Below are 27,404 nucleotides of genomic sequence, written 5' to 3' on the forward strand. Positions count from 1 at the left end.
AAGTTGAAACAGATCTATGAACGAAATGATTTGAGAATGAAATATAGTGAAGACATTAAAAGCTACTTTTAGAGAGTTGAGATTGCAGTGAATAAAGTCAAGAACCAAGTAGGTGCTATTACCTATGAGGATTTCATGCAGAAGAACTTGATGACATTACTAGATAGTTATAGTGTCAAGATCTTGACTATAGAGGAGGTATCTAATCCAAAAATGTTTAGCACCTTGACCGCGTTTTAACTAAGGAGGTTTGGAAGAGAAAAGATTAGATGTGAGACAACTTTCAAGGCAACTAAATCAGAAGAAGAACCTGAAAGAGATGATGAAGAAGAGCTAGAAGTGAACTTTGTAAGGAGACTGAAGAAAGGTACTGGCAAGTAGAAAGGCATGCTACCTCTGAAATGTTTTTATCATAAGATCATAGATGGAAAACTCTCACTCGGCAAAAACTCGCCATGCCCAAAAAAATATATGGGAATAATTTGGCCAGTTTTTAAAAAAATTTGGGGAAAAGCTCAGGAACCTAAAAACAACTTAAATTTAATTAAATTTTTTTTTTTTTGCAAAATTTAATGAGAAGATGCATCCAATGAGTTAATTAAAGAGAACACGAAAGAAACAAGCAGAGTTCAAAGTGGGTACAAAATCACATTCTCATGCGGAATGCTGATGGCGGGAAGAATAATAGTAAATAGTTTGTGTCAAACTAGAAGTAAATACATCATTACAATCATATCTTCCTCTTCCTAGCTCTACTAACATAAAAGGGAGAGGGTCTAGTCCAGAGGAACCTTGCACTGGGCGTGACTGTAACAAAGGGAGACGAAATGGAAGCAGTAAAAGAGACATTGTTTGCGGATCTGTGGGCCACAAAGAGAACCCACTATGTTCTCAAGTGCTTCTTCTTCTTCTTCAACATTAATAGGACCACCTTGAGTTTCAGCTATGGCTGCTCTCATAGCTAATCTTCCCCTCTCCCTATTCAATTTTTTCTCTTCACCAGCTGCGAGTAGGGCATTAATAAATATTTAAATTTCTTCAAATGCTTTGCCTTCATAGACATTAATGGCTTCTTTGCCATCTCTTATACTGTAATTATATCTATTTTATATAATATATATAGGCTTTGTGCCTTTCGGTTTTAACAAAAAAAAACTAAAAAACAAGAGTTGATTTTTTCATTCCCTAAGACTCACCGAGTAGAAAAACTCAAGTTTTTAAAACTCCCCAAGAAAACTCCCCAAGTATTCAGCGAGTTTTTTTAATCTATGGGTAAGATTGATCATTCAACTACTAGATTTCTAGAGAAAGGTGCTAGAATAAGGTTTATGAAGTTCAATAAGAAAGCTTACTATGCAAATGAAGAGGCTAGTGTTTCAGATGTTGAGTTAGAAGAACAAGATTGTTTATTCCGTGCTAAAGACAGAAATGAAAAATCAGGAATTGATGCTAAGTTGATGATAATGTTGAAACTACTTTGGATGTTAGAAGGAACAAAAATGAATGGCTGATTGATAGTGGTTTTTCTTATCATATGACTGTAGATAAAACTAAGTTTGTAACACTTGACAAATATGATGGTGGTCATGTTAGATTTGGTGATGATAAGGTAGTATATATTGTCGGTAAAGTATCAATTACTTTGATGGAAAGAATAACATTGACGATGCTTATTATTGAAGGGTTTGTGTCACAATTGTTATGTGTTGGACAAATGTGTGACAACTATGATGTTACATTCAAGAATGAAGGTTGTGAGATCGGAAAGAGATCTAAAGCAATAATTGTAGTTGGGAAAAGGATTGCAAGAAACATGTATCATCTTGAGGGAGCTAGAAAAGGATGCTTAATATCTCAGGTTGATCACAATTGGCTTTGGCATTGGATAATGTGCCACATCAATTTTGTCAATCTGCTAAGAATAAGTTCATCACAGGCAATTCGAGACTTACCTAGATTTTGCAGACTGAACAATGTGATCTATAAAGGATGTCAAAAAGGTAAATGTAGAAGAGAATCATTCAAGGCAAAAGACTATTCATCTATTGGTTTACTAGAGTCAGTGCACACTGACCTTTGTGGTCCTACTTGAGCAAGAAGTTAACAAGGTGAGAGATACTTTATGCTTTCCATCAATGATTATTCAAGATTGACATGGGTTGCATTTCTAAGAGACAAATTAGAAGCATTTAGGAAATTCTAGATATTTAAGGTTAGAGTTGAAAATGAATGTGGTAGAAAGATTAAATGTTTGAGATTTGACAAAGGAGGAGAATACATATGATGCATTTGAAAATTTCTGTGAGAAACATGATATTAAGAGAATCTTTCGTAGCTAGAACACCACAACAAAATGGTGTAATGGAAAGAATGAATCAAACAATTCAAGAAGCAACAAAGACTATGACGAAAGAAGTGAATCTACTAGATATTTACTGGAGAGAGGTAGTACACATTGATCTGTACATAGCGAACAAAGTTTTGTACTGGAAGAAGAAAGGCAAGACATCATATGACTTATAGCATGGGAGAAAAATTACAGTTAAGTACTTCAAAATCTTTGAAAGCAAATGCTACTTCAGAAAGATGAAGATAATCTTGGGAAATTTGACAATAGAGCTGAAGAGGGTATATTTCTGGGATATTCTACAAGGAGCAAAGCTTATCAGTGTTACAACAAGAGATTGAACAAGATAATTGAAAGTGTGAATGTGAAGGTTGATGAGAATTTTCAGATGACTCCTGAAAAACACATTGAGCATGAATTAGATACAAAGGATCCAGGAAAGGAAGGCAAGGAGGGGGAGATAATATAGGTTTGGACATCTACAACTAGGATACCGAAATATGTATAGAAACATCACTCTGAGAATCAAATTATTGGCGGTAAGAACAGAGGACTGGTAACTAGAAGTAGAGCAATGAAAATAACTTTATTTTGTTTGGTTTTGGAGACTGAGCCCAAATCTGTAGAAGAAGCATGTAATTATCAGATTTGGGTCAGGGCAATGAAGGAAGAACTTGATCAGATAGAGATAAATCAGATCTGAGAACCTGTACCCATACTGACAGACAAAAATGTGATTGGTACAAAATGGGTTTATTGGAATAAACTAGATCGCAATGGTAGGGTAATAAGGAACAAGGCAAGGCTAATATCAGTAATATGCAAGGGTCACACTCAGATTAAAGTAATTGACTTCATTGAGACCTATACCTTTGCCGCTCGAATAGAGGCAATCAAGATATTTTTAGGCTTTTGCAGCATATAAGGATTTTAAAGATTTATTAGATGGATGTGAAGTCAAACATTTTTGAATGGAGAACTGAAAGAAGATGCTTACATTGAGCAACCAGAAGGATTTAGATTAGAGAAGAAACCAGAAGCAATATTTAGATTGAAGAAAGCATTGCATGATATTCTTCTTGTAGATTAAACTTCTTAAAAGAACCAAAGATATTTCTTTCAAAGTTGTAGGACTTTCTTCTAGAACCAGCCTTGCAATCCATAGTCTTGTGTCTAAGTAATTGCATGAAAAACAATAACCATAGAAGAAAGGTTTGTTCACCTTGTTAGCTTGATTTTGTTGAAGGATAGTATGCCGTCCACTATTTGAGTTTAGTTGTTCCTTTTCTTTTGACAAAGAGCTTGCACCTTCTTCCCATCCGATTACTTTCTTGTCAAGTGTTGATTTTTGAGAGGCAAGAATGTTATACAAGCACATGTTGCTGTTATTATTTGAGAACTCCAAACTAGACAAGGTAGTAGATTTACCAATGTTTCTAAATGAAACAATTTCAGCTTTGAACTTTATTATTTGTCTTCTTTCAGCTGGATTTGGTTTTCAAGGTTCTCACGTATTACCTTGGCGTCCTCATTAAGAATTTTGACGTCATTCAAGTGTTTTTCAGCTTTATTAAGAGCCATAACAATCTTTAGCTTTTCTTCACTTTCCACTTATAGCAAATCAACAAGATTCTGATTTTTCTTCTTGAGCTTGTTAATTTCAGCCAAGGCTGCAACCAATTCAAGCTCTAAGTCCACTTCATCATCACCCATAACCACTTCTTCAAAAAAATCTTGGTCTTTAGGTTGAGTGTCCTCCATAGCTATACGAGCCATAGTCTCCTGAAAATCTTTACCATAGGTATTATGTAATTGTTCCCAAATTTCTTAAGCAGTATTAAAGTGAAGAACTTTGTCATGTAAAGAATCTGTGAGACAACTGATGATAACACTCATTGCCTTTGCATTTGCTGTCACCTTTTTTCCAGAATTCAGAGCATTAAGGGGTGGATCATATTCAACTGAAACACATTCCCAAACCGCAAGTCCAAGAGCTTTGATGTCATCATTCTAAAACTCCAAATGGTGAAATTCGAGCCATCAAATTTGGGACCCCACAATTTACATGCTGATCCAGATTCAAGTCACCAATAGCCATAAACAAAATCTCATCATTTTGAGGATCATCCTCACTGTTGGAAGAATTATCGCTGTCATCTTTAGAGTATAATACTCTTTTTGATTTATCAGCTTTCCAATGACTTTCAGGAAATCTTCTTGTTCTCCTAGCCTTTGTGTTCCTTTCATCTTGGCTGTCATCTTCTCTGTCAAAGGGACATTTAGATGTAGAGTGGCCTTGTTTCCCACAAGTAAAGTGCTTCAAAGAGATCTTGCCTTTGTTCTTGCTAAGACCATTTTTTAGCTTTCATTTGAACTTGCACTTGGTTTTTTCTCCTTGTCCGTACTAGTTTTAGAGGCTTTGAACGCCATCTCACTTTTGGAGGTGCCTTCAACATTAGTTCTCATCTCATAGGCGGTTAGAACCCCATGCATTTTATCAATAGTAAGAGTATCCAAATCAGACATTTCTTCAACAACAGATACCTTAGCATTAAACTTTATGGTAAGAGAGTAAAGAATCTTTTGAACCATTGTTTTCTCCTCAATGTTTTCTCCCAAGCCTTTTGATGCATTGACAACCTCATAAACCTGAAGAAAATAGGCAGCAATGCTTTCATCTTCTTTCATGCGAAGACTCTAAAAAACAACTCTACGTGCTTGAACCTTGGCGTTTCTGACTTTGACATCCCCATGATAAGCTTTAAACAACTTGTTCCATACTATTTTGGCTGAGGTACAATGCATAACTTTGACAAATTCAGATTTAGTTAGCCCACATAATAAGGCGTTCATAGCCTTAGCATTGCTCTCAAAATCCTTTTTATCATTAGGATCAGTGGGGGGTTGAGCAAGAACGGTGTAGCCATTTACCATGCTAAGATAAACATCACAGCCTAAAGATATAATGTATGTCTTTATACACACAACCCAAAAGGCATAGTTCTATCGAATAAGGGTGCACGGTTTGTAGCAAGACCTTCTAAAGCACTCATGGGGACACAGGACAAACCTGCTCTCAAGCTTTTAAGCTTATGAAAGAGAGACCCGACTTTAATACCAATTGAAAAATAAAGAAATGCTGAGAGGGGGAGGGGGTGAATCAGTATTTCAAACATTAAAAACTGTAAACACAACTGAATGAGCACAAAGAGAACAAGGACACAAACGTTTATCTTGTGGAAACCCTTTTGGGTAAAAACCACAGTAATACTGATCTTCAAAACACATGGGCTGCAACCCCTTTACAATTTTCAGCGCCTCAACTCTTTTTCAATCACTAGAATGACTCAGGCTACAACCTGACTTCAGTGAGGCAACAATCTCATCCATGTACGATGAAGGAATGCCAGATTTCTAAGTAACTAAATTTGCTCAGTGTCTGCACCAGCTTTAGTAGAGACCCATATACATAAAAATTCTCTTGTTGATGACCAAGACAATCTTAGAGACTCCAAGTGAAGCATGATACTCGACATCAACTGTTTCTAGTTAATTCCAAACTGTGATGTTCACTTGCTCTATTAGTCACACTTCCCTTGTATTCTCCCTTTCTATCATTGATGTTTTTTTCGAAAAATCGCTTATGAAGTTGTGGCATCATCTTTTTATCTAAGTGTCACAGACAACATATAAAGTTTTTTCTAATGTTGCATTCCTTGTGTCACGTCATCATGCTCTGCTCGAAGCCTCTGTGCATTCCTTGTTGACTGTTCCATCTTCCTGTTTGTCGGTTCTCATTTGTGAGTCGCCCATCCTTATGGCTCGTGGATTTCATTTTGTAACTATTGTCAGTTGTCTTGAGAATACGTTTTCTCTTTGCCCAGTATTGTATCCGCATGAGTATCATGGGTAATATAATTCACTTTTGTTCTGGTGGTGTAAGTTTTTTTCGGCAACAGGCATATGATATTGCATGACCGGTCTCACACCCACGGTTAGCTTTTCTTCATAATGATTTTGCATGACCGATTTTTTGAATGCTTGTGCTGCTCACCCATATTTCACTGAAAACATTTTAATTATTTCATAAGACTGGGAATAATTTCTTGAATGACAAGACATATGGTTACACATCCACACTGTACACTTGACGTCTTTGGAACACGAATTTTATGATAACATTACTGCACATGCTTAACAATGTAATGGCCCTGTGCATTATAACTCTTAGCCAATTTTGCATACATACACATACACATCTATATGTGTCACCTTATTCCTTAATCATTCTCAGATAAACTGATTCGGAGCAGAGAATCACAGTCATGGTCACATGTGCAGAAACGGTTTTGATGTGGAATACAATGCATGCCACAAGGCTACCTTGCCATATTACTTGTTCAGATCTTCCTGTCGTACACATCTTACACATATGCAGACTACAGAGAGAAACGATAGTATGCAGAATGCATGGTGATCACAACTGAACAGAGCACTTAGTTGCCATTAGAACACTTGGTGGGTTCCTAAGTCACTGAAGAATTTGAACAAGTCCGAACACCTTTCAGCAAACCACCATCTGGCAAATCTGAAGTACGGATTGCCACTTATGAGACAACAAAAGTAAGTTACAGGATATCAATGAAAAATGCAACAAACCCTTTTACCTTTTTGGAACCTCATTAATCTTGCTCACTATTTCTTGCTAGTATGGCAAGCAAACACCATAGAAAGATAGACCATTTACATACATGCATCTTGCTCTGTGTTGATTGGCAATCTCTAACAATCAATTTTGAAATGCCATTTCCAATGGCCCTTTTGCCCTCTTTTGGGAACTGTGCTCTTCTTTGAGGCGTGGTAAAGAATGGGTGGCTTTCTATCATAGTTTAGTATCATAGAGGGAAGGAGGGGGCTCATTGTTCAAGATCCTTTCTTGCTCAATGGACAATCGCTTCATGTGCTCGCTTTTGCTTGCTAATATATTCCAGGACTTGAGATGTTGGCATGGATGCATTTTTTTGCCTAGACAAGCTTTCATTCCAATTCGAGGAATACCACACAAGAGGACTTCCATTTGACTATATGAAGTTATATTTCTCACATCACCATCATTTTGCAAACCAATCACGTACCCCACCGCCTAAAACCTACTATATCATGTCAACACATTCCCCTTCCCACATTGATAAATTTGGAGTTGTTTTGACGTGGGGTTGGCCCGTGGAGCTAGATCCAGATGCCATTGTGATTTTTGTGGCAACCAGTTTGAAAAGCAACGCAGTTAAAACAAATGAAAAGAAAAATAAATATATATTTTGCCTCCTTAAATATTTTAAACATAGAAGAATGAAAATGAGTACAAGAGTTCATTTGTAAAAGAAAAGCCAAGGAAAAAAGGTAATATAGATTATCTTTTTTCCCTCAAAAATATGTAATATCCTAGATGGAATATTTTATATTACATTGTTTAGTACAAGGTCACTGATTATACAGCTCTATTGGGGTAGAATGTATGTCTTGTGAGTTGCTAGACTCAAATTATTCTGCCACAAAGTCACTGAAAATCTCTTTGGAATATCATGAGACAATTGTTAGGTCTGCTACAAAACCTTCTATTTGTTTATAGCATTTAGCATACATTGAACCGCAGACTTTTAGTTATGGAACCCACAATTGGTAGCATTACGGAGAATATGAAACATCATACTTGAATACAAATATCCCTTGAAACCCTTGACCAAATTGAAAGCGCAAATCTGGATTAATAAATGAAGTTACCAGATGACCAATGCTCTGGCTATGACAGTGATTATAACGTGTTGTGCACCATAATCCAGACTTCGATTACTGTTCTGACAATGTTGCAATCTATATTTGAAACTTAATGACTAGCTGTGTGATACCCTTTGAACTGATGAACCTATGATGTAATGTATGAAGAGAAACCAACAACCATAAGGAAATTATTGTCATTCTCTAATTACAGTGTTCATATGGTGGATGGTACCGAGATGTTAGTGCATTCATATGTAGATCATAGCCACAAACATGATATATTTTTGCCCAAGAAGGGTGCATAATTACTCCAGCAGTCACAATGCCCCTTCAACACAAGATAAGATAATAAGATAAGATAAGATAATGATATCAATGTCCAACAAAAGACCACCAAAAAGTCTATGGGACTAGAGGATTACAATAAGGAAGCTGGCAATAGTAGGAGCACCAAATGGTGTCCAAAAAAAATGTGTACAACAAAACAAGAAGAAGAAAAGAAACAAAGAGAGGCCAAGACAAATACTAGGAGTCCTTTCTAGGCAGAAAATCAGTCACAAAAGGATATGCCTGCCGATGGATAGAAGCTCTGCTCTGTCTCTGAGAACTCGTAGAGGAGTGTTGTTGCTGCAAATAGCCGGTATGGGATCTGACAGAGCTAGAATGACCGGAAGCGCTGGTAGAGTTAAATGACCTTTTCACACCACGCAAAGGAGATAAGGGTGTGAAAAAGGCAGTAATGAGCTGAGTAGAAGTATGCCAGTGAGGAAGTAGTGACTGTAGTGTACTATCACGGAGCATAATGGCCTCTTGAAGATAAAGTGCAAGACACCGCTGGTCATAGTAACTGAAAAAATTAGAAAGAGAGAAACACTCCCGGAACAGACATAAAAATCTCCCTTTGATGTCATAGTAGATAGGGCAACAAAAACTAAATTGAGTCTCTATCTCAATCTCATCCAAAGTACTTAGCTTACAGATCCTTTCCCCGCTGTCAATATGATGGTCAGTTTGAGCTCGAAGATGGTGAGAATCAACTCTGAAGGACCCCAGGGAGATACGTAGGGTGTGAGATCATCGCCGAGAAAGGTAGCTAGGATGAACAATAATCCCATCAGCGATCTCCAAAAAGGATTCCGCATAAAAGGACATCCTCGGACGTAAACCACCAAGCGGGTTAATCCAGGTAGTGGCAATGTACTATCTATAAATGTCAAGTCTGACATGCTCAGTTAACTCTTGCCGTGAGGGGAGGAGATGAGCAGAGCATTTAGCAAGAACTAGTAAGGGGGGAGGCGGTCAATATCAATCCCAATCAATCCCAACAAAGAAGAAGCTTGTGCATACTAGCAGCGAGCTCGAGAGCAAGAATTAGAACTCGTAGTAGTAACTGAAGAACAATATGCCAAGTAGGAGTATCGATCACGTTCACCAAACAAATCCGCAAAACCACGCAGACAATGGAGGAACTAAATCAGATAAAAAATAGCCATGAGACTGAATGGATGAGTGCCAAACTCAACAAGAATGATACTATGAGGAGTGAACCTGTGATATCTAATGATGCGTTGTAATAGCAATGTCTGAACCCGCTCGATCGAGGCCCAATCAGAACCAAGGAGAGATGGGCCCCAAACCATAGATCCATAAAGAATTGTCGGTCACACAAGGGAGTCCAAGAGGGATAACTTGGACAAAGTATCCTGAAAGTGATGTCTAAAGCATTGTTTTTCAAGCATAGCAAGAGAGCCCATACCCTTATTGACTCTGGGCTGAACTGCCAGTCTCATACTGAGCCGAGGTCCAGAAAACTTGACCCCCAGATATGTATAAGATGAAGTGATCTCAATCTCTTGTCTCTGAAAAAAGAAGTGAAGGTGAGAAGTCTTTAAGCAATTAAAGATCATGACTCAAGTATTACCTAGGTTAACAACAAGTTGTCGTTGGTCACAAAAGGAAGCCAAACCATCAAGAAGCCTCTGTAAACTGTCTGGAGAGGAAGCAAGAACCACATATCTGCGAAAAGAAGAATGGAGATCAGGACTTGGTGCAGGTAGCAACCATCGCCTTGGAGTGAAGACTTCAGAAGGAAGTCCTCAAGCTTGTCAATATATAACTTGAACAAAGTAGGGGAGAGAGGACATCCTTGCTTGACCCCAACGGTGCTATGGATCGGATCTAAGAAACCCTTAGGGGTTTTGAATCTGCCAATCACAATCTCATATAATCTCATAATAGCGGTAAGTAACATCTCAGAAATCCCAATCTCCTGAAGCCTCTCAAAAAGAGCCATCCTAGGAACAAAATGAAAAGCCTTGCGAAAATCAACAAAGCAACTGTAAACTTTCGCCAATCTGTCTAGCCTCCTCAATAATAGCTTGTCAAGTGAAGATGTGATCCATGGTCTGATAGTCGCTTCGAAAACCTGTTTGCCCTCTAGCCTTACAATCTTCCCTGTTAAGTTTGCTAGATAACATAGCATTAAGGGCTGTCGCATAAAGTTTGGCAAATGTGTGCCCAATCATGATGGTTCTGTAATTCCCCGGATCAAAGATCGGACCGGTCTTGTGGATAGGATAAATCAGATGCCTGGACCAAGAAATCGGGAACCCGGTGCAAATCACTCTATTGAAAAGAATAGAGAGATATGGGCCTAAAACCGAGGCACCAAACTTGAAGAGCTTAGCTTGGAATCCCTCCACATCCACAACTCCTCTACATCTCATGGATCTGATGGCCTTATAAATGCAAGAAGGGGTGAACAAGTGGGAGAAATGAGGTGGAATGGGGTGGATAGAAGGTTGCCTAGGGATGTCATAAAGAGCCATGGTGTGAGAGGTAAGGGAGCGAAAGTTGAGGGTGGAGGGCGGAGGGGAACAATGGGGGAAAAGAGTGCACCAAAAAAGTTGGGGGTTGTGGATTAACGTGGAGCAAAGGGATTTGCACTGGGACACGATAAAGGATCATTTCTTAGTACGAAGAAAATGAAGGTAAGAAAAACGAAGGTGAGCAAAGTTGGGGGATTGAGCCTCAAAAGAAAAACACATAGAGTGATGAAAAGCTTTGCAGTCAACATCAAACCATTAGTACATGGGACAAGTATTACAGTGTTTGCTGTGGAGGGGCAGCGAAGGACAATGAGGTATGGAAAGGATGGCAGACTTTTGGATGATTGTTGCAAGCAAGTTAAACATGAAGGCGGCCTCATTAGAGTCAGAGAAACACGTAGGATTGAGGAGTCTCGAAAGATGAGAGGAAAAGAGCTTACAATCATCGCTGAGGAAGCGGAAGCGAATGGGTGAACGAGCAGTGACAAATGAGAGATGAGGTGATTGAAGAGGGGGCGAAACAAGAGGAGAAATGCGAGTATGAATACTAAGGAGAGCATGATCTGCAAGAGGAAGGGTAAGATGGTGAAACTGTGGATGCAGGGGATGAAGGAAGGACAGGTGAGGGCATAATCAACAACGCTAGCACCACCACAATGAGGTCAGCAAGTGAAGAGCTCAGAACTAGGAAAGACCGTTCAAGATCACAAGACTCGAAGACTCACATAGTTGTAGTTATGGCGACCATAACAGGAGAACGATCCAAGAGCATCATCCAAAAAATGCTGAAGCCCTAAAATAGTTGGATCAATCTCAGTGGAGTAGATGGAATTAGAACTACGGTCATAAAGCGGAGTCTGGAGTTCTCTGGTCCTCGCATTGAAATTATCGAGAATAATGATGACCCCTAAAGCAACAAAATGAGAGTCTCGCTAAGGTCAACAAAAATGTCCCCATCTTTGGTGCCATGGATAGCATAATGGGAGGATGCTGGGGGGAAGTAACAAACAACCAAAAAGAAATCTCTTTGACGGTGACTCTTACGGTCAATGCGGACCCACAAAAATTTGGCAAACGTATCAGAGTGTATAATAGAAGTGCAGCTGAAAATATCATCCCTAATCAAACAAGCCACACCGCTAGACCCACAGACCCCACCAGAAGCACGAACCTCCTCTCTACATATAGAGAACCACTAATAACCTATAACACCTGGAAGAGGATGCATAGGGCTCTCATGAGTCTCAATAATGACAAGAATATCCACGGATCCCACAACATCATGCAAAAGACTGGGCAATGACCATAATGAGCCATTACCATTCCAACAGTTAACAAGAAGGGAGCAAGTGGGGATTTCCCTCTTGTCAGACTACTGGCGGGATCGTCATTTGGCCTTGGGGGCTTCTCTTGCTTCCCAACCACTGGAGGGTGGGAATCCCGAATAATCGTTTTGAGATTTTTGATAACTGCCTATTTACTAGCATGCCTCGCCTTTGCCACAATAACATGAGCATGTTTTAGCTTTGTAACTTGAGCCTTCGTGAGATCTTCATCTAGGAAAATCTTGGAAGGGAGAGAGAATAACTTCCTCTTAGCTCGAGAGCACGAAGCCTATCAACAAGTGAGAAAAATCGGATAAACAAGATGTCACCATGGCCAACCCAATAGTTATCCAATGTGATGTCGGCAAGACCAAGCTGATCACAGAGGAAAGAGCGTCCAACTGAGAGAGGATCAGATGTAGGATGGAGTCTCAAAACCCGTAGGTTAAGCTCACAAACTCGTCTCACCCGCTCATCCTCAATCTTCCCTTGAACCATCTTGTCAATACAAGCTAGAGGTGTAGTATTTGTGCTACTAGAGAGGGAGGCCCACGACTTAACTTTCTATTTGGTTTCAGAGATTAGAGAAGAATGCTTTGCTGTAATAATTGATTGTTGCTCTTTGATGGTGTCATGTCCCTCAAGTTGCACGATAATGCAGTGGATATTGGTTTGCAGACTTGCCGTCTCAGAGGTGAAAGTATCCAAAAAACCTTGAATCAAAGACGAATTGGAGCTTTTGGTAGTCTTGAGTTCATAAATGGTATCAGTCAATGAGATAATTTTCTCTCTTAAGTGCAGGTTGTCCATCTCCAGCTTGGAAATCCTATTACAAAGCCATTGATAGGTCAGAAGTTGCTAGCCTTGTAGTGAGCAGGAGTCCCCACTGTTAGCAATATTCGGAAAGCAACAGAGAATACTAGTAAACAATGACCCAAAAGAACATCCACAAAGGAAGTCACAAACCCACTGTTGTATGAAGACCATAGTTACAGTTGCAGCAAAAAAGTAAACACATGCAAAGTCACGGCAGGAAGGAGCAAACAAGATTCACGTGTTCATGCATTAGAAAGGAACACCCACACACAAACCCTCTGCCGTATGAAGACAACAGTCACAGTTGCGGCCGAAGAGTAAACACCTACGAAGTCACGGCAGTAACCACAACCACAGTCCCGGTAGAAATAATGGCCGTTGGGAGGAGGGACGCAAAAGCACACACAACATGCAGGGACGGGAAGAAAATATGTGAAACAACACCCTCATGACGTTGGAAGAAGCTGACAACAAACACTATCCACAACCACGCCCATAGCAAATAACCAGAAACCCTGAGGTCGCCACAAGCTAACTGTTGGATCTTGAATAAATGGTGGTCTGCAACCAATGAGAGAAAGCTGTTGATAGCAAGCACAAGCAATCGAAAAACAAACGTAGTCAACACCTAGACACTTGCACGATCATTGTCATGCAGGGACGGGAAATAGATATGCGAAACAACACCCTCACGCCACTGGAAGGAGAAGTTGACAACAAACACTATCCACAAGCACACTCGTAGCAAATAACTAGAAACCCCGAGGTAACCACAAGCTAACCATTGGATCCTGAATAAATGGTGGTCCGCAACCAATGAGAGAAAGCCGTTGATAGCAAGCACAAGCAAATGGAAAAAAAACAAATGTAGTCAACACCTAGATGCTCGCACGATCACTGTCTACGGAAGCCATGAATGACCACGGATAGAAGGATGGTGGTGAGCGGATACGCGAGAGAGAAAGACGTCGCGGGAGAGGTCATGGCATCTTTCCATTTGATATCAGTTTGAGATTTCAATGGTTCAACCTAGGAAAGGAGTACAAGGAACTTTGGTTTTTTATCCTTAAATCCTAGACCTAGTCCTCAAGTTACTTGAACCGAGGTCAAATGCTCCAAAAAGGAGTAGAAATTAGAAAATAGAATTGTGGATCTATATGATCCTCTTTTCTTGGCCTTTCTTGCACAATTTTCTTTCAAAAGCTCTTTAAATTTCCTTCATTATGGTTAATTGATATTTGAGAGGAACTATATAAAGAAAACTTCAATTATAAAGGACCTTATTTTATATTTCAAACCCGAGTCACTATTTGTCATAATTTCAGAATATCACTTAAGCAACCCCTTTTGTGACATTATGACCCTTTTATTTTACTACTGTAATCCTATTTCCTTAGTGCAGAATACAAGAAATGAGTAAGAAGTGTTTGGATTTCAGCTTGGCTTCATTTCAAAAAGTGGACAATACAAAATAGTCTTCTATGCTATTTTTAACAGCAAATGGGTTCTTGCACATATGGATGAATAGCAGCCCGTCTGCTCTGGAACTTTCATTGATTAGTTTTCAATTCTATTTTTGTAATGACAAGCAAGAATGAATGATTTTCATGTTTTGCATTCAAACGAGTTAAATGAGTTTGTTTTAGCGTGTCAAATGGTCGAGGTGACATTTTTAGGCTAAGGGTGTTGATTTTACATCAGGATTTAACACAAAAAGCAAAACAAAAAATAATGAAAACAATAACACAGAAAATACCCTGGGAAAACCCTCCAACCTGAGGGAGGAAAAGCTGGCCAGAAAAATTGTCCCTTAAATATGTATATGAGTATGCAGAAGTCTAGTACACAAATTTTCCGAAAACTAGGCCTCAAACTGAAGCAATGATAAAGTCTTCTACATATCTGCAGACACTAACTAAAATACTCCTTCAATACAATTACAGTCCAGAATATCAAACAGCCACCTGAAATATGATATTTCCTTTTATGTAAGAGCTTGTCTAGGCTATGAAGCACCAGACTCATCATCGTCATTGACACTGAAATTCAACCAGTTGCAAGAATAAAAGAAACTGTTATACAATGAAATGACATAAAAAACTCCTGCCGCGGCTTTATGAATGCCTCCTACCTTGACTTATGAATTCTTCCTGCTGCTGACAGAATACAGAGAGAGACAACAAGAATACCTGCTGTGAAAATAAAGGTAATTTATATATCGGATCTTGGGGAGAAAGATATCTCCTGCAGCTATATCATCAACAAAGGGCTCATATTTTATGTTTTATGGTGAATCATCAAATAAAAAAAAAGAAAAGAAAAGTTGAAATAAAAAGTAAAATATTATGCTTTTGGTGGTGGATTTACCTGGATTTTATCCTATTCTTGCTAAATGGACCTAGATTTATTCGATTTTGCCCTATCAGAGACTTGGCTGAATCTAGGTCCGTTTAGGAGGACACTGGAACCTTGTAGAGTATCCATCCCAAGACTTGGATTGGGTTCTAATGGATCCAAACTAAACCTAAGGTTTTGCTTTCAAATGAATACACAAGAAAGCGTTGAACAAGTTACAAATATATGTAGATATACCAATGCCAACAAACTTTTGAATAGGCCATTCTAAAATATCAATTAGGAGTTTCAGCTTGTTCCCAAGTAAGGGGTATATTAGAGGATATAACTTACAAATACGTACACAACAAGTTGTAGTGTCAAGAATGTGATAGAAATCCAAGTATCTTCAGTATGATCATTATGGCATTATACTTACTTTAATTATCATTCAAGTGTGACCATAGTAGCATCATATGGAATGGTGATTTATGTAGCAAACCAGAATTATAAATGGGATTTTAATAATTGGGATTTCATCCGATGTAGGATAAAACAATTTTTATTATTTTCTTTTTAAAACTAGAGGGAGTTTTGGGGCAGTGCCCCTTTTGTGGTCCACCAAGTCCAACTTAAATAGAGGCCATATGGATCATCATGGCACATGCAATTTTTTTATTAAACTTATCAATGTTAAATGACTCTGGGTTGTACAGTTTGCAGGAAACTTACTCTTCTTCTTTGGTGATTGCATTAGAGGATGGGTCAAGATATTTGTATGGATTTTAGGTTGGAGGACCTTGGTGCTCTCATTTAGATTTAGTTTTAGGGTTCTATGTTTCTTTTATTCTTATTTTGTAAAATGCATAAGATCTGTTTTATTTTGATGTGTGGGGATGACTCATCCTGTAGTGATAAACTTCTATGGAACAAGGTAAAAACCCCTTGAACATGATCTTGGGGACATTGAATTTATGGTGGAAGATACCTCTTCATTCTGGGATGTATTCCGCTTTGTTAGTGTATTATTTGAGCTCTTGATGGATTATATCCTCGAGCACTATGTTGCATGGCCTAATTGTAGAACTGTTTGACAAGGTTATATACATAGACATTTCACATCTTTGCTTGTTTCTAAAGCCTTATGTGGAGGACTATAGTTGCTTCACTTAGTTGCACTTGCAACACTGTTGAGTTAATAAGGGCTGCTTCTATAATCTGCACAATCTTACTTGTAACCTATATAGGTATATGATAACAATTGTTTTTCATATAGATAGTAGTGATTCTCTTTAGTTGAAGCCCTGTTGAAACTATTAATGTCTAAAGTCGTCGTGTTTACACTCCTATGTGGAGGAATTGTGATTCTTATTGAGATTACTTGTCATATAGTTGTTGCACTTTTGTTGAATGATCTTGAGTCATGGATGTTGGTTTTTGAACCTCCTTTGTCATATTCATTTGACATTAGAGGTTAGCTCCTTATTTATAATGTGGGTTTCTTAATGGTATGAAATGGTGATTTGTCTTTTACCCAACTTTGGTGTCGAAGATAAACAATATCTTCATTAAAAAATAAGCAAAAACTGTCTTTTACAGGTTTACAATGAAGGACAACAAACCATTTTAAAGATGTGGGATAAATAGAAGGACACATTAAAAGTAAACAAAGCATAAAGTATATCATAAGGTCAGAATGACTTTTTTAAAACCTACAACAAATAACTAATTGAGCATTATTAAATAATAATTACTTTAATACCCTCGTCTTATAGTCAACCTGCTAATTACTTCAAGCTTCTCTTGAAAGTTTGCAAATTTGTTAATACCTAGAGACTTTATAGGGATGTTTATATTTGGATCCTCTATTGGACAATGCTACAACATAGTCAATCCATCAAAGTGTTTTCACAAGTTTGGTATGGTTGTCGAAGATTGGATTTATGTGAAATTTGAACACCCCTTGATTACTGTAGAACATAGATGTAGACACTATTTATCACATCTTCATCCTTCTAAAGCAAATCGTCTCACATGATGCTTTCATTGCTCCTTGATAGATTTTCTTCAATTTACGAACGATCTACTAGATGCCACTTCTTGCTAGTCCACGTGATCAGTGCCAATGCTGAAAACATATTCAGAAGTGGATTTCCTCTTATAGGGATGTTTATATTTGGATCCTCTATTGGACAATGCTACAACATGATCAATCCATCAAAGTGTTTTCACAAGTTTGGTATGGTTGTCGAAGATTGGATTTATGTGAAATTTGAACACCCCTTGATTGCCATAGAACAGGGATGTAGACACTATTTATCACATCTTCATCCTTCTAAAGCAAATTGTCTCACATGATGCTTTCATTGCTCCTTGATATACTTTCTTCAATTTACGAAAGATCTACTAGATGCCGCTTCTTGCTAGTCCACATGATTGGTGCCAATGCTGAAAACATATTCCGAAGTGGATTTCCTCTCATCCATAGACATTGAACAATCTAAATCTATAAATCCACATGTAGAGCCTTTCGTTTTGTTGTATGGAATGCCAATGTCAAGTCTCCCTTTCACATATTGCAACACCCTCTACATTGCAATCTAATGTCATGTGCATAAATGATTGATAGAGTGCAAACATTATTGCTGCTTTGACATACAAATTGAAATACAAAGACTTCATTAGAATGCTTGTTCAACCATATACTTGTCAATTTTGATGTATAATGCCTTGGGTGCTTGCTTTAGCCCATATATAGATTTTTTCATATGGCATAGACCCTTGTAACCTCAAAACCTCAAAACCTTGAGGTTGATGCAAGTACCTTCCTCTAAATAATCATCGAGGAGGGCACTTTTTCTGTCTATTCTGTTGATTTACATGCCAAGTACTAATAGGATTGTGCTCATCTTTACTATAAGAGGAAAGGCCTCCTCATATTCAAGCCCCTCTTTTTAAAAGAATCCTTAGCTTTCTACTTGTTCAGGGTACCACCTACCTTGTATTTGATTTCTTGTGGAAAATTTGTGACGTTCCAAGTCTAATTTTTCATGATACTTTCATGTTTGATTGCCATTTCCTTGACAAACACGTGCATAAAGACCTCGAAAATTGGCCACTAGAGCAAATTTGATTGTGTTCATCTTGCTCTTGACTTTCAATGGTTGTTCCATGGCCTTTTTACTTAATTGTAATATTGTCAATGGTGCTTTGTAACCACTTTGGTCTTATGGCCTCTTCATCCAAATCAATGTTATCAGTTGGCAACATGACTTGAACTATTTGTACTCTTGTCATTTGAATTTCGATTCAAGCTACTATCAATAGATCTGGGGCTTTTACCATTTGGAGTCTCTGCATGCTCTAAATCTGCCCCTTTACATGGAGCTTTTTGAAATCAAACTCTTGAATCCTCTACCACAACACCTTCTTTGGGTATTTTGAACTTTGGAGAAGTCTGCAAAGGTTTGGTTTCTTCATCAACCATAACATATTGGTGGAAGGTCACATGATTAGTTTCAACATCAATCAACTTGTAAGCTTTATGAGTGTCACTACGTTAAGGTAGTTGTAATGCCCCGCCAGGGAACCTGGTAAGACTAAACTAAATCCTCTAAAGAATGAGAGTTTTTGTTTTTAATAATGTCTACTCAGGTTCCCAAATAGATTTGTCTTATGATTAAGTATCTTAGTTGGTTATTTTGAATCACAATTTACTCAAGCAAGGTACTCATAGCAATATAACGACATTAAATCGATTCACATATATACAAGCTTTTAAAAGAAAGATAAACAATATTCTCATTTAATAAATGAACCATAACTTTATTCAAATCTTTCAAGATAATCTCACAAGCAGTTATCAAGATTTTATTTTGCCAAGAACAATCCTCCCCTTTTACATATTACAATCTCATTATACCATCCTCTTTCCTATCTATCCATTCCTTTACATAGCTTCCTTTAATACATCAATATTTGCCCTATTAAAATATGCAAGGTTTCAATTTACATCTATTACAATAGGATTAAGAACATTTTTGAAGACATCAACATAAGCATCATCAAAGCATCTTCAAGAAAAGAACTCCATTGTTAAACCACAAACAAGCCTCAAGTTTTATCACCCAACAATGTGGACCCTAAGGAACCACCCCTTGAGCTAGGAGACAAAACCATGACCCAGAAAGGCATAAGGAGAAACTAGGACTTAATCCCATAGAAAGCAACAATGGATCACAAGGATAAAAGGGATCATAAGAGAACTCAAAGTGCAAGGGCAAGAGTGAAGGGTGTATCTGCCTTTAGGTGAGTGTCATCGTAGCTTCCTATATATTGGGATCCATCCCTTGGGCTTAAGACTGTCCTGTTGCACAACGTCTTTTTCCTGAGTACTCTAATGGGGATAGGCACGACCAAGTAATGCTGGGATCAACCCCTTGAGCTAGGGATGTATAGTATGTGCAATGAGTCCTTGCTCCGAGTACTCCAACAAAACTTCCACATTTATCTTATTTAGTGTGAATCCGCATGACCCAAGACCCATAGTTAATTTAATTATGTTACCACTTGTTTACTTACTCACAAAAGAGCCAACCTGCGCAGGGCTCTGGTCTCCTAGCATAGGATTCCCTGCCACTTACAAGCCCCTGCACCTATGGTGAGCCACTCACCTAGGGTTTCTACCCTGCTCAAAAACGAAGAACATGTCCATAAAAGAAATGTCACATTAGCAAGAAACAATATGCCCTGGTCTCAATATCAGAACAATAACAAGTAGGTGGCAAACTCAATCAAAGAGAGGATTAAACCATTCAAGGTACTCAATTAAAATGACCAGGCAACTGTACAACTGCGCGCATATGCCCTTTGCTGCTGTGCCTGTATTATAACTGTACATTTTTTAAGCAGAAAGGTGCACAGGTCCATTATAACTGTGCTTTTGTTCTCTTTTCACCAGTTATGCGCATTCATGCCACATAACGACGCATTTGTTTAGCAGGTGTGCATACATAGAGCAGAATGGTGCTTATGTTTTAAACAGGCTGATAGAAAGTTGGCAAGCTAAGATTCATAGTGCTGCGCATATAAACGGTACAACTGTGCCTACGTGTAGTATGCCTGTGCATCCATACCAGAAATTAAAAAAAATGACAATTGCTATGAATTGAATTCCTTGATCTGAATGGATGGTGGAGGGTTTTCTAGCACTATCTGCGCTGAAACCCCAGACTGGAACCCTACAGCCAATCCATCCCAAGGTATTCAATTCCGACCACTCTTCTTACAAAATTTATCATCCAAACAAATATGAAGTGCATACGTTACCAAATAACCACAATGTACATAGATTTTCAAAACATAACACAAGCAACAAATTTCACCTAAACAGAGTTCTTTCTTTCATATCTTATTGCATACAATTTTCAAAGTAAGAGTTGGTATGATAATGACGTACTTGTTTCTTTGAGATGTTTGTGGAGAAGCCTCTGTGTATTCTCAATTCCACAGGCCTCCTTGACTTTAATCAAGTCTGGTTTTCTTCCTTAAATTTATCAGATCTGCTTCTGGTGCAAATTTCCTTCCAAAATGTTTTACTATAGTTTTTGCATATATTTTCCTTTTTTTTGGTTGCTATGAAAACTCTCCTTGTATAGGATGTTAATGTCATTGAATACGGTTGCGCTCATTGGAAACGGCCCTTGGCCAAAGTTAGATTTAGATAGTTGCTCCTTTAATGTGTAATATTATTACCTATCATATCCATCATATATCCTATTATATTATTCTTTTGTATTAGTGGCTCCATTACGAGTAGTGTTAGAGCATGATATTAGCACAACGGAGGGAAGGGGATTATTTCAATTTTGGATGTCATTTTGGGAAGGAATTCCTTTTTAATTTTGACAATTTTTTTCTTGGTTTTTAAAGTTTTTTTGGAAGTTACATTGAAGCTATTGAAATTGGAGTAGACTTTGAGGAGTTATTGCAAAATTAGGGTTACTACCTAGTTTGCTCCGAAAACTCTTTATTAACAAAGTTTTCCTGATCTCTATTTGTGATCAGTTGGAGTAGAAGTAAAGGATTTATTGTGAAATTAGAGTTTTCACTAGAATACTTTGTATCGTACCAATGTTGCCCCTAGATTTCCTTTGACCTTACAATGGGTAAACAAGCATAGAGATAAGGCACTCTAATCCATAACGCCCCTATAATAGATATGGCTTTGCTCCCAAGGAGAAGTGGAAAACATCGCCTTGAAGATAGTGGAGGAGACCTTAGAATAGGTTGCTACATCTTGGCTAGCTTATGTGGATTGTATATTGAACGATTACTCTATTTGCATTAGATTGAAAAATGGAAAATAACCACGCCTCTAAATTGAATCCTTTTGATTCATATTCGATTAAGATCTATGTATGTTAACTATTAACTTTGATAAATCTCTGGCATATTTGTATCACTTGCTGAAGATATTACAATCTTTTTTCTGAAAGGACATTTTCCTCCATATAAGTATTTAGTACTTAGGTAGCCTCCCAAGGTTTTTGTTTTGACCATAAATGTACGCTTTCAAATAACAAAGTTATCTTTTAAAAAACATGATTTATTACTTACTTGCATGCATTTTATATGATTCACAATTCACTCTTCTCAAGAAATAGACCAAATACACAACAATTGCTCTTTCATTTACCAATTTTAAGTCTGAACAAAAATGAAATACCAACCTCAACACCAAGTAGTTTGTGGTGGAGATAAGATGGGTAAAAGGGGATGAGTGAGAATGATTTTGTGGGAAAGTGGACTAGGGACTAGGCATAAGAGACAAAATATTGGACGATGCAAGAAAATTGTGGTGATTCATGTGGGTCCAAATTTGATTTCCTGTCAAATGCACTATCCATGTAGACCTTACAAGCTACAAGAGTATTCAACAGAGACAAAGTTCGCTGAGGAGATAATAAAATAAATATGCACATTATAGTGAGGATTCCAATGATAGTTCTAAAAAAAATCCATTCTAACGAAATTGGAATCAATTATAGACTTAGTTACCAGATTCGTGCATCTGGGCCCTGAACTAGATCCGGGTTTGTGCTGGATTCGTGCAGGGTCTAGATTTGACCCTGTGGGTTTGTTTAGACGAACCTACAGGGTCAAGTCCGGACCCTGCGCGAATTGGGCACAAATCCATCACGAGTCCATATGGACCTGGTAGGTTCCAACACGAATTTTTCATGAATCCACGTTGACCCGAGAGAATTCGTCATGAATCCATGTGAATCCCTATGGACTCCAGGCCAAACTTGGAATAAGTACACACGAATCCATATATATGTTTTTATATAAAATGCATACATATATATATATACACACACACACACACTCACGAATCCTTACAAATCATAATGGGAAAAAAAAATTCACGAATCGGATTCTAGGACCCAAATCCGACCCTGAACCCAAATCTTCAACTAAGATTATAAACAAAAGAGACTTAATTAGTTTATTGAGCATTTTGGCTATAGCCTCCCTTGCAATAAAAAGAATTGAGTTTTAATCTTTAAAGTGATCTTGCTAGAAATTTCACTAGTGAAAGCGGACCAAATGCCAATCGCCTCAAGGTTTGTCCTAGTATTTTCTAACCAGGTTCTCTTAGTTTAATTCATTGTTTTACAGATATCGTTTCTTTTTGATCAATGATGAAGCTGTTGTTACTACTCTATGCTTTGTTAGAGATTAAAGACAATTGTGATATGTAGCAGTAGTGTTTAGCTTTAACTTCCATTGGCTTCTCTCATGTATTTTCATTGAAGGGGCCTTTCTTTCACATGGTTATTTGTATTTGTATTGTATGGTTTAATCCTTTCCAACTTAGTTCACCTTCTTGAGTTTGGAATTTTCATTGTTTGACTTTGTTTGAATGACTTGTCGAATCTCGGAGCCATTTTTAAAGCTTGTACTTAATATGTACATTTTTGTACACATTGACCTACTTTGGTCATTTGTGAACATTCATTCAAATTCTTCATTTTTTCCTTATCATTATTTCATTAGAAAGGAGTTGTTGACATCAAAGAAAAGATGCAGAGAATTGGATGTAAGCCGTAGTAGCCATAGGTGTGTTTGGTGTCTTGGACTTTTGGTCAAAAATAGCTCTTACATTTTGTATTCTTGCAAACAGTAGTTATTTTGTCAAGTCTTATAGCTGCGCAATCACCAGATGCCTTAACTTTTCGAGTATCGAAATTAATAATTATTTCCATCCAAACACGTTTTATACATGCACGCAAACGGAATTTGGAGAAAATTGTGGTTACAAATGTTGTCAAATCAATGTATTTGCATGTTGGGAGCCTCAGTGCTCCTTTATGGGTATTTTTTTAACTGGTGATGGAATAACCTTTTGTCTGGAACAAAATGCATCAAACTTTTATTACCGATTTTTGTGAACTTCTGATAGATTTACGTGCATTCGTTTGATATTATTGTTGTAATTAGATTCTAAATTCTTGCTGATTCTATGTATCAGGGATTTTGAGAAGCTTGAGAAGCGTTTTTTGATGCCTCTGGTAGAGATGTTGGCTCCTGTTGCAACTTTAGGTGTGGAGAGCCAGGTTAATGTTTTTTCTCTGAAAAAAAAGACTTGATTCTATGTTATCTCAAAATACTTCTTTTTCTCAGTTTCATCAAAGAAAATCAAAAGTATTTTAAAACATTTTGTGGTATGTAACTAGCAGATATGTTTAAGATGATGCCATGTTTGTTAATCTACAGGTTCTGTACCATACTCCAAAGGCAACTCATTCTTACTGGGATGAACAGCTAGCAAGCTATGTTTTACATGTCAATGATCTTCCTTTCTTTGTATGTTCCTGAGAACCAGTACCATTTTTGTTTTTAGAAAAAATGCATTGATATTACATTTCACAATATAAACAGTAGAGTTTCAAGCCTTGAGTTTAAAGTGATCTAATATGCCTCATTCCATAAACGTATGTTAATGCGCTACTTTGTTTATGTTTCATTTTTCAAGTGTGAGCCTGGGAGATGGTGTCATGTCCCAATATGAACAAGCAAACAATTACAATAAGCTCCTAGCATCACATAGTACAAAAGATTACTACTTTGTGACTAAGATAGTTTATGCACAGTCGTCTTTGTGAAAGACTATAGCAATGTGGGCAATACATAGAAATAAGTTATATGCGATTCTTTGCTTAGTTAGATTGGGTTGAATAAGGGATTTGTTGCTAGATGGAAGGATATGCTCACAACACCTTAGCAAGGATTCATAAACATTAGAAACATTAATATTAAAGTGCAAAAGTCAGCATCCACAAAGACCATCGAGTGTCAATGAATATGGAGGGAAGTGGCTCAACATCTCCAAAGACTTAATGCAGTAAACCAAAACACAGCTTGTAGTGATTGCTTGTGTTGATAGATGATGCTAATTGTTGACAATTACCAATCAATACCAGGAAAAAACCAACTAGTTCGGTCCTCTATAGGATCATAAAAGAAGCGATCAAATGCAATGAAGGAATAAGGACCAAAGATATCATTCCCAATTGCCATGGTGTTGCCAATCACCGACTATCAAAGTAGAGTATCATCATTGCTACAATGTCCCTTGTTAGATTTAGGCTTGTTTTAACCCAAATTTAATATTTATATCCTAACCTAAATGGGTAAAGATATATTGACTCAGTCTAAGACATTCAAAGTAAAGAGAACTACCCATTAATCTTATTAAGTTACTTGTATATATTATTAATATCCATATCGACCTTATTATCACTTCAACTCAATGAAGGATTAATTATGTAACTAAGGTGCTTAGAGAGGAATTTATATTCATGACTATCCTTGTTATCACTTTTATTCGTTATATATATATATATTGTTTTGAAATTGATATTCAACTCAGAGATATATTACGGCATAATTTGTTGTCACACAATGCTTACCAGCATTATAAATGATTCATTTTCTTTGTCATCTCTTCCATGAAGAGTATTGATTATAAATAATTATTCCTGGTTCTTCTTTCTTATTGTCCCCCAAATCCCTTAATCCTAAATGAGAGAGTATTTGATTCCCATCTTATACTATGTGTGATGACATGATGCTTTGAAGAGATATGTCCATCTCTTCATAGAAAGTAATCCCTTATTTGAACCCCTTCCTTAATGCAAAGTAATTGATTTTATTATTCTTAATTGATGCTTTCGTCTACCATTTGTAATGATAAGTTAGTATATTATGTATATTGTCACTTGATCGTTAGCTATCATGAGACTATTCTTTACTCTCTCGTCTCTATAGCATAATCTGTATTCTATAACAATTAAATGCTCGTAATTTTCCTTCTTGTCAGTGCTATTAATCTATTGATGCTACATAGATATCCTCTGCACCATTTAGTCAAATATTGACTCAGCATATGGGATGTTCAATGGATTACTAAAGCCCGATAAATATATGAATTCTACAAATGTCATGAAAGGCCTTTGATGCCATAAAATATCAATCAGTGTATCCTAATTCGTACTTTCTCAGTTATAATTGCTCCAATATGAACTCTTGCATATCAATCCCTGTGAATCCTTTCTTCCTGGCCCTCACCAAATGGGGTAATCTCCTGATGCTGAGGCACTATGATACTAGGCACTAATGACATGCCTCAATGCCACCAAAAGTCACAGCTTTCATTTCTATACGAATCAGATCTCTTTATTGCTGCATTCTATGTTATTAGCACATTAATCTCCATTTGATACTGAATCCTGATTGACACCTGATGCAGGAGCATCCTAGGGAAGTCAGCAATTCTGTATGAAGGGGATTTATGTTTGGATTCATGGAGTTATGATTTGTGTATTTGAGGATTGGTTTAGGGCATATTGCGGAACCTTTCCTTAGGAGCACATGTGGATTGGATGGATCGTGTTGAAGATGGAGTTGTTTTACCTTGCAGTTGGAGCTGTATTTTCTGGTTTCCACAGGCTACTTGCGGGGGGTGTAACTAATTATCCTTAATGAATGAGAGGATGCACATTTCAGGTATTGAAGAGGGCCTAGAGTACTACCTTCAGTCAAAGGCGCAAGTCCTAATTCATTGTGAGTTGGGAGATATGACCATTCTCCTAAGACATCGATTTCTGTCAGTTTACGAGTCTGATTTCCGTGTGTGACTTTCAGGATCTGTAGGAAGTTATCCTTAAGGAGTCAGCCTTGTGCACTTGGGATCTTAAAGAGGACCTAAAATACTATATTGGGTTAAGTGTGCAAGTCTTGATTCAATCGGAGCTATGAGATATTGCGATTTTGCTCGGGTATCAATTTTCAGACAGTTTTCGCTGAAACATGTGGAGTTTTTGTCTTGTGTGATTTCGTATGATGAACTGGGATCTTGGTAAGAGAGGGACATGTTGTTTGGGTCATGTGTGGACCTAAATATAACTTTTCATTTAGTTTTGTTCATGTTTTGGTTTACTCTTCCAAGGTGGACCTATATTGTAATTAAATGCTTGACTAGCCGACTTGTGGCTTAGCTGGCTATATAAGGAGCTTGTGTTGATGTAGAAATCATTAGTGTGGATCATTGGAGGATTATTGTAGATAATGATTTGGAGGATTCAATATCATCAGTAGAGGAGTAGCTGAGATAGCGAATTTGGAGAAGTGGCTGCAGTTTAGAAACAAGGAGGTTGCTTGGTGGCTTGTGAGCACAAGTTGAGATCTTGGAGGTTTCTACCAGATTGTTGTTGTGTTACAGGTCTGGGCTAGCTAGGAATTGAGTTGGATCTTGAGGGATCTTGTTGAACTATTGTAATTGTTGTTGTATTTGGCCGTAACTCGAAGACCTTATAGCCGGGCACATTGCATGTAATCATCTATTTTATGAATAAAGAGTTGTGAATTGGTATCAGATCTTGCATTGTTGTATTATTTCCATTGTGTGGT

At 37.6% G+C, this 27,404-nt stretch overlaps 1 protein-coding gene across 2 annotated transcripts in view; it reads left to right on the forward strand.

Annotated features, from left to right (window-relative positions):
* LOC149567514 (GPI transamidase component PIG-S-like protein) overlaps nucleotides 1–27,404 on the forward strand; it is a 148,575-nt gene that overhangs the window by 5,368 nt on the left and 115,803 nt on the right. For both annotated transcript variants that reach the window (XM_089820736.1, XM_089820737.1), the window contains exons 3-4: nucleotides 23,965–24,049; nucleotides 24,210–24,299. In XM_089820736.1, coding sequence (XP_089676862.1) covers nucleotides 23,965–24,049; nucleotides 24,210–24,299 — 175 coding nt within the window. The remainder of the gene's footprint in view (nucleotides 1–23,964; nucleotides 24,050–24,209; nucleotides 24,300–27,404) is intronic.

Source organism: Cupressus sempervirens, chromosome 3, assembly GCF_028749045.1.
Source record: "Cupressus sempervirens isolate cs-2001-9-10 chromosome 3, ASM2874904v1, whole genome shotgun sequence".
Taxonomy (NCBI): Eukaryota; Viridiplantae; Streptophyta; class Pinopsida; order Cupressales; family Cupressaceae; genus Cupressus; species Cupressus sempervirens.